This window comes from Myotis davidii, unplaced genomic scaffold (assembly GCF_000327345.1).
Source record: "Myotis davidii unplaced genomic scaffold, ASM32734v1 scaffold212, whole genome shotgun sequence".
In the NCBI taxonomy this organism is placed as follows: Eukaryota; Metazoa; Chordata; class Mammalia; order Chiroptera; family Vespertilionidae; genus Myotis; species Myotis davidii.
Window position 1 is genome coordinate 17,245 of NW_006283435.1, and position 13,239 is coordinate 30,483.

General features: G+C 52.3%; 1 protein-coding gene across 1 annotated transcript; it reads left to right on the plus strand.

Moving 5' to 3' along the window:
• The first annotated feature begins 1,261 nt into the window (after positions 1–1,261).
• On the plus strand, positions 1,262–12,384 carry CEACAM18 (carcinoembryonic antigen related cell adhesion molecule 18). Its single transcript, XM_006753578.1, has 6 exons — positions 1,262–1,313; positions 2,499–2,849; positions 4,343–4,624; positions 5,573–5,845; positions 7,695–7,830; positions 12,378–12,384. The coding sequence occupies exons 1-6, from the start codon at positions 1,262–1,264 to the stop codon at positions 12,382–12,384; spliced, it is 1,101 nt and encodes a 366-aa protein (XP_006753641.1).
• Positions 12,385–13,239: the final 855 nt, after the last annotated feature.

Sequence of the window (13,239 nt, forward strand, 5' to 3'; positions counted from 1 at the left end):
TTCGCCCTAACTGGTTTGGCTCAGTGGATAGAGTGCCGGCCTGCAGACTGAAAGGTCCCAGGTTCGATTCTGGTCAAGGCATGTACCTTGGTTGCAGGCACATCCCCAGTAAGGGGTGTGCAGGAGGCAGCTGATTGATGTTTATCTCTCATTGATGTTTCTAACTCTCTATTCCTCTCCCTTCCTCTCTGTAAAAAATCAATCAAAAAAACCTCCACTCAGATTCATGCCATGGGCTGTGAATAAAACCAGTTCTGCCATCTTGGTCCTGGGTAAGTGGACCCGCCATCAGAGGCCAGTACAGTCTGGATACGAGGGGGCACGGGGGACATTTTTCTGCCATGACTTGGCACCAAGCTCTGTGTGATAGACAGAGATGCTCCATGTTGGGTGTTGCCAAATAGAGCCACTCAGCTGCTCTGCATGGCAAAGGTGGCTCATCTCCTCCCAGCACGCCCCCCCACTTTTCCTTAATAATAAGGAGGCTAGACACAGGGGAACTCCACAAAAAGGCTGCACTCTCCAGCTTCCCCTGCAGGTAAGTGTGGCGGCATGACAGCATTGTGGCCAATGAGATATACACGGAACTGTTGTGAGCCCTTCTCGGGAAGGGACCCTTCAGGGGAGTCATACCCACCCCTTCCTCCTCCCTCTTGTCTGGCACGTGAAAGTGCTGGTGGAGCTCGAGCAACCATGTTGGATCAGGAGGTGGGCGTCACAGGGGTGCAGAGCAACAACACTGAAGGAGCCTGGGTTCCTTGTTTTCACAAACCTCCCCAGGGGCTGCTCCCCACTAGAGTCCTTATATGATAGAGAAATCAATGACTGCCTTAAGACGGTCTTGTTTATTTGTGTGTGTGTGTGTGTTTCAGCTGAATGCAACAAGACACCTTAAAAAAAAAAAAAAAGTCCAGTGTCTTGTCCTTGTTCTGTTGTTTGGTATCTTCAAGTTTTCATAAAAGTGAGTTGGTGGTTTTTGTTTTGTTTTGTTTTTGTAACCGGGACAGAATAGTGTGAACACATAATAAATAAATAACTAAGTCAATGAAGGCAACACAAAGTCATAAAGATAATGACTGGCTCCCCGGAGGCCCTCCTGCCCAGCCCCTCCCATTCGTGGTTCAGAGTCCAATCCTGGAGGTGGGAGGGCGATGGACACACAGCAGCTCTAGACCCGAGAGACACGGGTGGGTGCTGGCGCAGCAGAGGCGGATCCCAGGCTCTGGAGAGATCCCTCCACTGGGAGGACCCACGGGCGCTCATGCACCTTTCCAGACCTAGACGCAGTCCCTGGAGGGAACTGGTCCTTGTGGGTAAGAGAAAGCGGACCTAGCAGGGCTGGATGGGGGAGGTGAAGGGGACGGGGCCCTTGCCAGGACTTTCATGAGCTCACAAACCTGGACATACAGCCTCCCCCACCCCGCCCCACCCCACCCTCCACACACAGAACTTTCCCCTGGGTGCCCCATCTTCCTGACCCCCTCCTCCACCTCTCCAACTGGGCCCCTTCCCAACCCCTCACCTGGAGGCTGGAGCTGAGGCCTCAAGTATCTCTGCCTCCTCCATAGAACCAAGGCTTCGGGCTCACAGGCAGTAGATGATAACAGATCCCCAGCTCTGTCCCCATCCACTCCACTGGATTTAGACACTAAATCAAAGTCTTGGGGGACTTTTATCCAAGACTGCTAAGGACTCCCTCTGGGTTCTGCCCAATGCTCAGGGGGACTGGGACTGCAATGGTGACCGAGACCGCCCTCCCGGGGCTCACTTCCAGGGCCAGGTGCCCATCGGCCACCCTATCCCCTTAACCCTGAGTGGTGGGGACGGGAGACAGGGGGCCCAGGAGGCTGGGGCAGCACCCAGGGGCCATCAGGCCCAGGCTGGGGAGGAGGCGACATCAACGCTGAGAGCAGAGGGATGAGTAGAAGTCAGTCAGCAAAGAGGAAGTGGGGACCAGTGGGCCAGAAATGGGGAACAGCTCATGTGAAAGCCCGGTCAGGAGAGAGGGCGGTGGGTCAAGAGGGCTGTGTGTATGACTAGGACACACGGTGTGGAGGGATGCTATGGCTTCAGATGAATGAATGAATGGATGGATAGATGGATGGATGGATGAGGGAGGGCATGGGGTGAGGGGGTGGGATAGATGGGATGGGAAAGGAGTTTCAATGAGTCCAAAAGACCAGTTCTCTCAGGGTGTCCCAAAAGCCACTCTGAGTTTGAACTTCATCACGAGAGAGCACTGGGAGCCATGGTAAGTATCTGAGCAGAGGGAGAGAGCAGATATTGGGCCTTTATAAGGATCTGCAGAACTGCCCTGTAAGGATGGATTAGAGGACACTTGCAAGTGTCCCAAGGAAGAGTCCAGGCTGGAAGACAAGGAGGAAAGAATGGACCAGGGTGGAGGCTGAGTGGATGGAGAGGAGAGGACAGGGTGTCTGTAGGTCATTACCTGGGTGATATAAATTATTCTCCGCATCCCCCTCCCCCTTCCTCCTCAGCAAGTCTGCTGGCATGTGGGATCTGCCAGGCCTCTGGCCAAATCTCCATCATCTCATCCCCATGGATTGAGGGATTTGAGGCCTTCCTGGAACTGAAGAACGTCCCCGAGGGTGTGCAGGAATACAGCTGGCACCGGGGTGCAAATGACAATGCAGACTCGATGATTGTCAGCTACCAACCTCCCTCCCATGCCTGGCAGCGTGGGCCCATGTACAGCAGCCGGGAGAACGTGACCGTGAAAGGCGACCTGGTGATCAAGGACTCTCAGTTAAACGACACGGGGAGCTACACCGTGCGGGTGAACCTCAGCACCGAGACCCAAACAGCAACCGGCTGGCTGGAGATTCACAGTGAGTTGACAGTCACCCCACTCCCTGAACACGAGAGTTGGACCTGGTGGCTTTGGGAGTGGGGTGCCTTGGAAATCTTACCGCCCAAGTCTCCCACCCACCTCCGGACGACCCCGCGTGCCTTGGCAGATGGTAGCTTAGCTCCCCCCCCCCCCCAAGATGGGCCACTCACTACCTTCACGGGGCTAGAGTTTCATTGTCAGTTAGTTATCTGTGAGTAGAGCAGCACAACAAATAGCCACCGGCTTAGCAGCTAAAAAAAGAACCACTCCATTTTTAAAAAATATATATTTTTTATTGATTTCAGAGAGGAAGGGAGAAGGAGAGATAGAAACATCAATGATGAGAGAGAATCACTGATAGGCTGCCTCCTACATGGCCCACACTGAGGATCGAGCCCACAACCTGGGCATGTGCCCTTGACCGGAATCAAACCCAGTATCCTTCAGTCCGTAGGCCAACGCTCTATCCACTGGGCCACACCAGCCAGGCCCCATGGAATTTTTTGACCAAATCCTGAGCTGTCCCCCAGCTGTGTTTCCGCTCAGGTAATTCCGTCTCCCAGGAAACTCCTTTCCCTGACACCCCACTCCCCAGAGCCCCTCACCTAGGCTTCTGGTCTCACCTGGCTTTGGGGTCCCGCCTGGCCTTCCTCTCTGAAATCAATAAAAATATATATATGAAAACGATTTCAGGCGTGGCTTCGCTAAGTCCTAGCCTCATAAATGTTGGCTCATAAATGCTGGCCCCATGGCTGTGTTCTCTAGTGTGGCTCAGTACACAGGCGTTTCATGTCTTGGTTGTTTGCTCCCTCAAGGTCAGCCAAACTCTCTCTCTCTCTCTCTCTCTCTCTCTCTCTCTCTCCTACTAGGCAGCCTTATAGGACACAAGGTAATGAGGGGTGTGACAGCCATCACCTTCACTATATTCTATATGTTAGTCACAGGTCCCAGCTGTATATATTGCATGGCCTTGGGACTTTGTCTTCCCTCTGTGATCCTCAGCCTTCTCATCTGTAGAATGGGAGTAGCATACACACCTGTGGTCTGTCGTAAAGTTGGAGGGAGCACTGGTAAAAAGAAATGGGACTCAGAGCAACTATGACGGAGCGTCCAAATACCACCTCTCCCTGTGAATTCTACTCAAGGCTCTCCAGGTGGGGATGCCCCTATTTGGGGGTTCAGAAAGAACCCTTCGGCCACATGCTTATGCCAAGAACTGGCCACGATTGGAGGGGATGCCACAGCAAAGGCTCAGTGCAGAGGATGATGGGCCCAGGCAGGCACCCCCATCTCGGCCGCCTTGTGTCCACTCCCTACTTTTCTGTCTCTCTTAGTTTCAGGGGTGCTCTGCTGCCAAGACCCCAGATACTCCCCCCACAGATTTTACAACTCTTGCTTTCTCCCCAACATACCCCACACCCCCTCCCCCTTGGAGACAAAGCAGGGCTTGGGGAGGCAGACCCCATCTCTAATCTTCCCCTCTTCACACAGAGTGGGAAGGCGATCCCGGCATCTCGGCCAACACCACTTCCGTGGTGGAGTACAGGGACCCCATGGCCGTCTTCTGCCACACCAATGTCACTGACGCCACCAGAATCCAGTGGTATGTGAATGTCTTAAATGTGTCCAGCAATGAGCAGATGACGATTTCGCCAGACCGCAAGACCCTCACCCTCCACCATCTCAGCCGCTATGACTTCACAATTCGGTGTGGCATAGAGAACGTCTTAGGGTTGCCTCAGAAAAGTGACTACATCTTTCCGAAGGTGTTCTGTAAGTGTTCTGGGGGGGTCATGGGCCTTCCAGGGGCGTCGGGGTAAGATGGGCAGAACCGGAGAAAGGTAATAGCACCCTGAGCCAGCCTGCAGTCCAGCTGGATCTGGGTTCAAACCCTAGCTCTGGATCTTCATGGAGAAGACAATTTCCGACCTTCATTCATTGTTTACCAGTTGGAGGTTTGAACCCGACCCCAGGCCCCAGGTGCCAGGGGCTACAGCTGCTCAGGGAAACACCACCCCGCCCCGGGGGCTATAGGAGGACTTGCTTAACCTTTTTGTAGGTCAATAGAAGACTGTTAAATCCCCAGTCCTTTCCTCTGAGCCTCATCTTCCTCATCCATAAAATGGATCCATCCCCTGGGTTGCCTTGGGAATGAAGTGGCTGTGTAAAGTATTTAGAGTGGTGCCTGGTGTGCAGCGGGCATGGTGTGTCTGTTTCTACTCTAAACCTATTTTATTTACTTATTTATTTGTTTATTTATTTAGTTGTTTTAAAATATATTTTTATTGATTTCAGAGAGGAAATGAGAGGGAGAGATAGAAACATCAATGATGAGAGAGAATCATTGATTGGCTGCCTCCTGCACCCTCCCTACTGGGGACTGAGCCTGCAGCCCAGGCATGTGCCCTTGGCCAGAACCGGATTGTGACCTCCTGGTTCATAGGTCAACACTCAACCACTGAGCCACGCCAGGTGGGCTACACCTATTTTATGAGGACGTAAAGGGCTCCACAGGACTGGCCCATAGAGTACATGCTTCATCACGGAAGACCATTATTATTATTGTTGTTGTTGTTGGCCCAGCTGCCTTGCCTGGGGGCAGGTCTAGGACCCTGCTCAGGATGCAGAGTCGGATACCTCCACCTGGGGGAGGACTTTGTGTGGACTGAGGGAAGGAGACAGGGCCCTAGGAGGTCAGACACTTAGCCCCCGTCTCCACAGATGGACCTGACAGCGTGCTGCTGAGGACTAAGCCCTCCAAGTTCAGCAACGTCCTGCCCACTGAGGTCGGCTCCGCGGTGCAGCTGGACTGCACCTCCACCTCCTCCCCGGGGCCCACATACCGCTGGATCCACAACGGCTCCTTCCTGAGCTCGGAGGCGAGCCTCAGCTTCCCAAGTCTGACCTGGGAGCAGATGGGCAGGTACAGGTGCATCGTGGAGAACCCAGTGACCCAGCTGAGATTCTACAGGGACATCCGGATCCAGCGGCCCCGTAAGTGCAGCCGCTACCCCTCCGGGGCTCACACACTCCACTTCTTCCCACCCCCAGGCCTTTGCCTAGCGAGTGCCCATCCTCAAGAGTGCCATCGCCACCTGGCCAGGCCCTGCTCCCAACAGTTGGGTGACGTCCTCCCATCCTCTGAGGTCAGAGCCCAAAGCTGCCTCCTCTAGGAAGCCCCCAGAGTCCTCAGATCTGAGTTTTTCTTTTTCTTTTTTCTTTATTTTTTAACTAGAGGCCCGGTGCATGATTTCGTGCACCAGTGGGGTACCTCGGCCTGGCCTGCAGGATTAGGCCAAAACTGGCTCTCGGAAACCCTTGAGGGCTCCTGGATTGCAAGCAGGCCAGGCCAGGCTGGGGGACCTCATCAGTGCACAATTGGGGCCAGGGAGGAATGCAGGTGGTTGGCCAGCTGGGAAGGGACCACGGGAGGGCTCCAAGGTATGTCCGGCCCGTCTCGCTCAGTCCTGATCAGCTGGACCCCAGCAGCAAGCTAACCTACCAGTTGAAGTGTCTGCCCCCTGGTGGTCAGTGCACGTCATAGTGAGAGGTTGAGTGGCCTTAGCATATCATTAGCATATTACACTTTAATTGGTTGAACGGATGACCGGACGACCAGACACTTAGCATATTAGGCTTTTATTATATAGGATGCATTTGTATTGATTTCAGAGAGGAAGGAAGAGGGAGACAGAGAGATAGAAACATCAATGATGAGAGAGAATCATTGATCGGCTGCCTCCTACACTCCCCCTACTGGGGATCGAGCCTGCAACCCAGGCATGTGCCCTTGACCGGAATTGAACCTGGGACCCTTCAGTCCGTAGGCTGATGCTCTATCCACTGAGCCAAACTGGCTGGGGCAGACCCAAATTGATGTGAATTCTAGGGAGGTAAGGGTCAGTGGACATTGGCTGAACACACACTCTGTGCCAGCCACCCTTCCGACCTGGGTGAGCCTTGCAGACTCCTTCCGGAGCAGGTGCCTGTTGCGCACATCGCCTCCATTGTACAGGCGAGAAAACCGAGGCTCGGGGAGCTGGGGAGCTGGGGAGCTTTACTCAAGGTTCCAGTTCTAGTCAGCCAAGGAGCAGGATTCAAACCCTGGCAGTCTGGCCACACAGCCCTTGCCCTCAACCATCCCCCTTCCCCTACCCACCCCCTAACCTCTCCTCCCCGGGCTGCCTCCGCAATGAAGAAGTGGGAAGACGGAGGGGAAGTGGTGCAGAGAAAGGAGATGTTCGCCATGGCAGTGGTGTCTGAAGTGTGGCTTTTATAGCAGACACAACACGGGTCCGTGGCTGCCTGTCACCACTAAGCCAATACACAGAGGCAAGGTTGAATCCTTTAGGAGCATTTATTAATCAGACTAGAGGCCTGGTGCACAAATTCGTGCACCGGTGGGATCCCTCAGCCTGGCCTGCAGGGATGGGGCCAAAACCGGCTCTCTGACATCCCCCAAGGGGTCCCGGATTGTGAGAGGGTGCAGGCATATGGTTGCTGCTCAGTGAATATTTGCGCCATCTGCGCAACGAGTGCATGACCCTGTGTCCCCAGCATGCCCTCGCCCTCTCACCCTCTGTCACCTTCCGTGGTCTGTTCTTCTCCAGAGCACGCGTTGCTCCTGCAGTGACATGAGGCATCTCTTTGCTTAATTTCCCAGCTACAATGTCAGCCCCGGGAGGGCAGAACATTTGCTCTGATCACTGTTGAATCCTTACCACCCAGAACAGGGCTTTGCACACAGCAGGTCCTTTGTACACATCTTTGGAGAACAGGCGTGTGAGTGAGTGAAGGGATGTCTGAATGGCGGTCCCGACCCCCACGTATCCTCTCCTTCCAGGGACCATCCCTGAAATCAGGACAGGTTTCTACCTCTCGGGGCCCTTGGTGGTGTTCTTCATCGTGATGACAGTCCTGGGCGGAGTCTACCTCTGTGGAGTCCTGATCTACTTTCTCATCACTCGTTTCTCCACCAGGTACCTGTCACTCAGGGTCAAGGGTGGGGCACTGGTTGGGATCTGGACTCAGAAGCCAGCACCCCCTGGAGTAGGGGTGGCAGAGCGAAGGGGGAAGGGACAAGCCAGGAAATGGGTTGTCAGGAACCCTACGGGGCAGACACACAGGTTTTGGTTTTTTTTAAATATATATTTTTATTGATTTCAAAGAGGAAGGGAGATGGGGAGAGAGAAAGAGAATCATCAATGATGAGAGAGAATCATCAGTTGACTGCCTCCAGCACGCCCGCTACCCAGGCATGTGCCCTTGGCCAGAATCGAAGCTGGGACCCTTCAGTCCACAGGCCGACGCTCTATCCACTGAGCCAAACCAGCTAGGGAGACACAGAGGTCTTAAGGACCAGAAGCCAGCCAGTGGGAGAGGGGGAGAGTTTAGAGTCAGCCATGGCTCTAAAATAACAGTGGGGTTTTATCCAGTGACTTCTCTTCCTCATTTTCTTGCTGTGTGACTTTAGGCAAGTGACATCCCCCCGCCCCCCGAACTCCTGTTTCTTCACCTGCACCATGGGGTTAAAGTATCTAACTGTGTAACTGTTGGGAGGGTTCAAGATAATTTCTTTGTTGTTGTTAATCCTCACCCAAGGATATTTTTTCCATTGATTTTTAGAGAGTGGAAGGGAGGGGGAGAGACAGAGAGAGAGAAACATCGATGTGAGAAAGCCATCTCGATTGGTTGCCTCCTGCACATGCCCTGACTAGGGCCAGGGGATCAGGCCTGCAGCCAAGGAAAGTGCCCTTGACTGGTAATCGAACCTGGGACCCTTCAGTCCGCAGGCCGTCGCTCTATCCACTGAGCCACACCAGCGAGGGCTAGATAATTTCTATAAATCATCTACCGTAGTGCCTAGCATATAATAGGCATGCAGTAAATCATCATCACCATCCATCATCATTGTCATCATCATCAGTCAGTAGGCCAGGTTGTGCAAACTCTTACCCGGATATGCTCAGTCTCTTTTCCCTCCATTCATCCCCTGCCCCATGCCATCTTCCTCCAGTGAGCTTAGGGCCTCAGAAACATAAAAGGTATGGGAAATGCTGAGGACTGTTGGTGTAGAGCAAGCATGTCAAACTCGCATGAATATTTTTGCAGCCCAGCCAATATAACGGTGTGTAAGAAGCGTTTTAATAAAAATTCCGTAACTTAACAGGATACTGTAATACCCTGTTACACATAATTATTAATAACGAACTACAGCGTTCGCTAATGACTGATGACTATAATGGTGTTGCTTTCCCTTAAGCGCCTTACAGGGCCAGGGACCAGGCCTGCAACCAAGGAAACTGCCCTTGACTGGTAATCAAACCTGGGACCCTTCAGTCCACAGGCCGTCGCTCTATCCACTGAGCCAAACCAACTAGGGCTAGATAATTTCTATAAATCATATCTGTAGTGCCAAGCATAGAATAGGTGTGAAATAAATCATCATCACCATCACCGTCGTCATCATCAGTCATTTCTCTCCACTAATACCCAGCAGCGAATATTCTAGCAGCCAATGGCCACGTCATTAGTCTTGGACTGACTTGTTTGCTGTGCGCAACAGGAACTATTTTTCTTTCGAACAAGAAAAACAGGTTTATTTGCGTTACGCTTATTAATCTGTGCAGTTTATTCAGTGTCTGGTAAGTTAATGTTCAAGAAAAAATATTAATTTTTATTAAAATGTTCTGTTTTTTTATGTGAACACGACTCGTTTATTTCAGCCCTTTGTGTTCAGCGTGTCTCTATAGAAGTACACCTACGCTTCTATGAAAAATGAAGCTTTTGTGTGTGTTTTTTTGTGGCCCACAGACACCCATGTTAGCCTTTGAGTTTGACACACTTGATGTAGAGGCTTAGCCCCTAGATTCATCACCTCCTGCTCCTGGGGGCTCTCGCCGGGGAGGGCCTGCAAGACAAAGCTGCCTCCTCTTCTACCCAAGACTCTCTTGCTTTCTCTCCGTTTCCTATGAACCCAAGATGTGACTTCTTCCCTGGTTTCTCTCCACAGGACAAGCGGGGCTATATAAGTGTCCACCTCAGACCTGGAGGACAAGACCAGATGAGCAAGGAGGTGAGGTGAGGGGAGCAGGGGAGTAATGAAGGGCTGAGTGTCCTCACAGGGGCGGGCTGGGCTATGGGGGCTGGTACTCACAGGGGACCCATGAAGAGAGGGAGCAGCCATAGTCACATTGCAGCCAGGGAGACGCAGGCTCCTGGAGAAGGTCTGGAGGCCCCACCTGGGACCTGGGATGGGACATCACGGACAGCATGGCCATTGGCTGCTGCCTCTGTCCATCAGAGCTGGCCAGTGGGCTGTAAGCTGGGGTGGGGCCTGTGGAGACCTCTGTGTTCTAATTCCAATGCTTCTTCCCGGCCAGCAAATGTGCTTCTAAGGTCCCCACTTTTTTGAACCCGAAGCCATGGACCATCAGAGACGCTGCAAAGATGCCCCAACTCAGCATTGACGGTGGGGACCATCGATGGCACCAGCACCAGCATTAGCATCACTATAATCACCACTGTCGTCATTCATGGGCACAGCCTATGAATGCTTAGATGGGGCACAGCGCATGTTGAGCTAATCTGTGACCTGTTAGGAACCATGCTGGGGAAAGGTGCCTACTACGCGCGGAAAACGCTCACACCCTGACAAGTTAGAAATGTGTAATGCAAAGCAGTATCTGATAGGACCGCCGTCATTTAAAAGTATAGATTAATTTATTAAGACAGATAGAGTATGTACGGTATGTATGTGTGTGTTTCCCAGTTTTACATGTATACACACATATATACACACCTGTACGAAAATTGCGGAAAATGTTAACCAAGAACAGTGCTATCTCTGTGTCCTTCTTTACACGCCACTGTATATTCTAAAGTGTTTTTTCCCCTCACAAAGTGTGTACATTGCTTTTATAATCAGAAAATAACCAATAAAGTTAAAACAGCATGAAGTGAGTTCAGGTCCCGTGATGCCATTTCTGGAACTTGCTTTCTGAGCTGTCTTTGTGGATGTGCCCACAAGTATCTAAACAAATTTATTTATCCCTATAGCACTTACAACCGAAGAAGAAAAGAAAGAAAGAAAGAAAGAAAGAAAGAAAGAAAGAAAGAAAGAAAGAAAGGGAGAGAGAGGAAGGGAGGGAGGGAGGTAGGGAGGGAGGGAGAGAGGGAGGGAGGGAGGAAGGAAGAAATTTGGAGGAGCCCTGGCCAGTGTGGCTCCGTTGATTGGGCAGCATCCTGTGATCTGAAAGATTGTAAGTTCGATTCCAGGCCAGGACACATGCCTGGGTTGTGGGCCCGACCCGAGGGTGCACAGAAGGCAGCCAATTGATGTTTCTCTCTCACATCAATGCTTCTCTCTCTCCCTCTCCCTTCCTTTCTCTCTAAGAAAAAAAAGAATCAAAGAAAGAAGGAAAGAAGGAAGGAAGGAAGGAAGGAAGGAAGGAAGGAAGGAGGAAAGGAGGAAGGAAGGAAGGAAGGAAGGAAGGAAGGAAGGAAGGAAGGAAGGGAGGATGAGGGAGAGAGAGAGAGAGAAAGAGAGAGAGAGATTTCTCCCTGGCTGAATGTATGGAAGTGTGGACGGCCAGTCTAGCTGCTGCTGTTGGAATGTTCACAGACTTAAAACAAAGCCTGGACCCAAGGCAACCCCCCAGGACCCAGGGCTGAAGACCACTTTGTGGCCTCGAGCAGCTCACCGGCGCTTCCTCTGTGCCTGGGGACAGCACTGACCCCCTCAGGCATCACGGTGAAGACTGAGTGAGACAGGATAGATGAAGGCCTGATGCATGGAGGCCCTGAGCAAATGCACTGGTTTCCTAGGGCTGCTGGGTGGCTTGAAACCATGGAAACGTGTTCTCTCACAGTCCTGGAGGCGGGGAGACCCACATCAAGGCTTCAGCAAGGCCACGCTCCCCTGGGAGGCTCCCGGAAGAGTCCCTCCTTGCTTCTTCTGGCCTCCTCAGCCTTCCTGGCTCTGCAGCATCACCACTCCAATCTTGGCCTCCATCATCACGTGGGCTTTCCCATACCTGTGTCTCTCTGTCCAAATTCCCGTCTTTGTGTGTGTGTGTTGTGGGGGGCACATTGTTCGCTGGATTTAGGCTCTCATCTAATCCAGTCGGACCTCATAATAACTTGATTGCATCTGCAAAGACCCTATCTATACTAATAAAAGGGTAATATGCTCATTAGACCCGATGTCTTCCAGACATCCTTCTGGACAAAGCCATAGCGGCAGGGGCCGAGGCAGAGGTGGTTAGGGGCAATCAGGCCAGCAGGGAAGAGCATTTGGGGCGATCAGGCAAGCAGGCAGATGAGCAGTTAGGAGCGAGTGGTTCCGGATTGTGAGAGGAATGTCTGACTGCTGATTTAGGCCCATGGGAACAGGCCTAACCCAGCAGTCAGACATCCCCCCAAGGGGTCCTGGATTGGAGAGGGTGCAGGCCAGGTTGATGGACACCCCCCATGCACGAATTTCATGCACCAGGCCTCTAGTCTCCAAATAAAATCCCATTTTCAGGTCTTAGCGCTGAGGACACAATCCAACCCACATCAGTAGGTGTTCATTCTCAGGATCATTGGACCCTGATGTTTCCCACTGTCCATTGCCCATTGCCACCTTCCTCCTGAGCTCCAGGCCACCCATCTATCTAGCTGCCTGTTGGGTGATGGTCCCTATGGGGAGGTCCCAGAGACCCTCCCGCTCCAAACATGTGACTCTCCTCTTGGCCCTGCCCCCCCAACACTTGAGAGAAACGAAAACAAACCTTGAAACAGTCAGGTACAAACATGCTCACAGCAGCTTTATGCATCATCGCCCCAAACTGGAAACCAACCAAACATTCGCCCGTAGAAAAATATGGGTACACAAACCATGATACACTCCCACAGTGGGATCCTCAATAAATGCAAGGCCAGGTTTAAGGAAAACAGACACGGAGGACAGGCTGTATGATCCCAGTTATAGAAACCACTTATATCACATGTAAGATTCACCATTTCCAAACCTCGATCCACTTGCTCCAAGTGCATCCCTTGAGCTCCACTTTCAAAGACTAAAGCAGATAAAGGCTGGGTGAGACGTTCCAGGACGGGCAACCTCAGGGTGCAAGGACTGGTGCTGGTCCCCTCCAGGGTTCAGGAGAAATTCCCGGTAGGACCTTTCCGTGCAAAACCCAGGGACCCAGCACGTGTGCAGCCCACACACTGAGCCAGGGGCTCTGGTAGGATTTCACTCCCAGAATTCTCACCACAAACTTTCAGGTGGGGCTTCTCCGCTGGTCCCACGGGGCAGGAAACAGAGGCACAGGGGGAGGCAGGGACTCGTCTGTCACTTTACTCAGGAAAGGGGCGGAGTGTGGATTTGAACTCACAACTCTTTG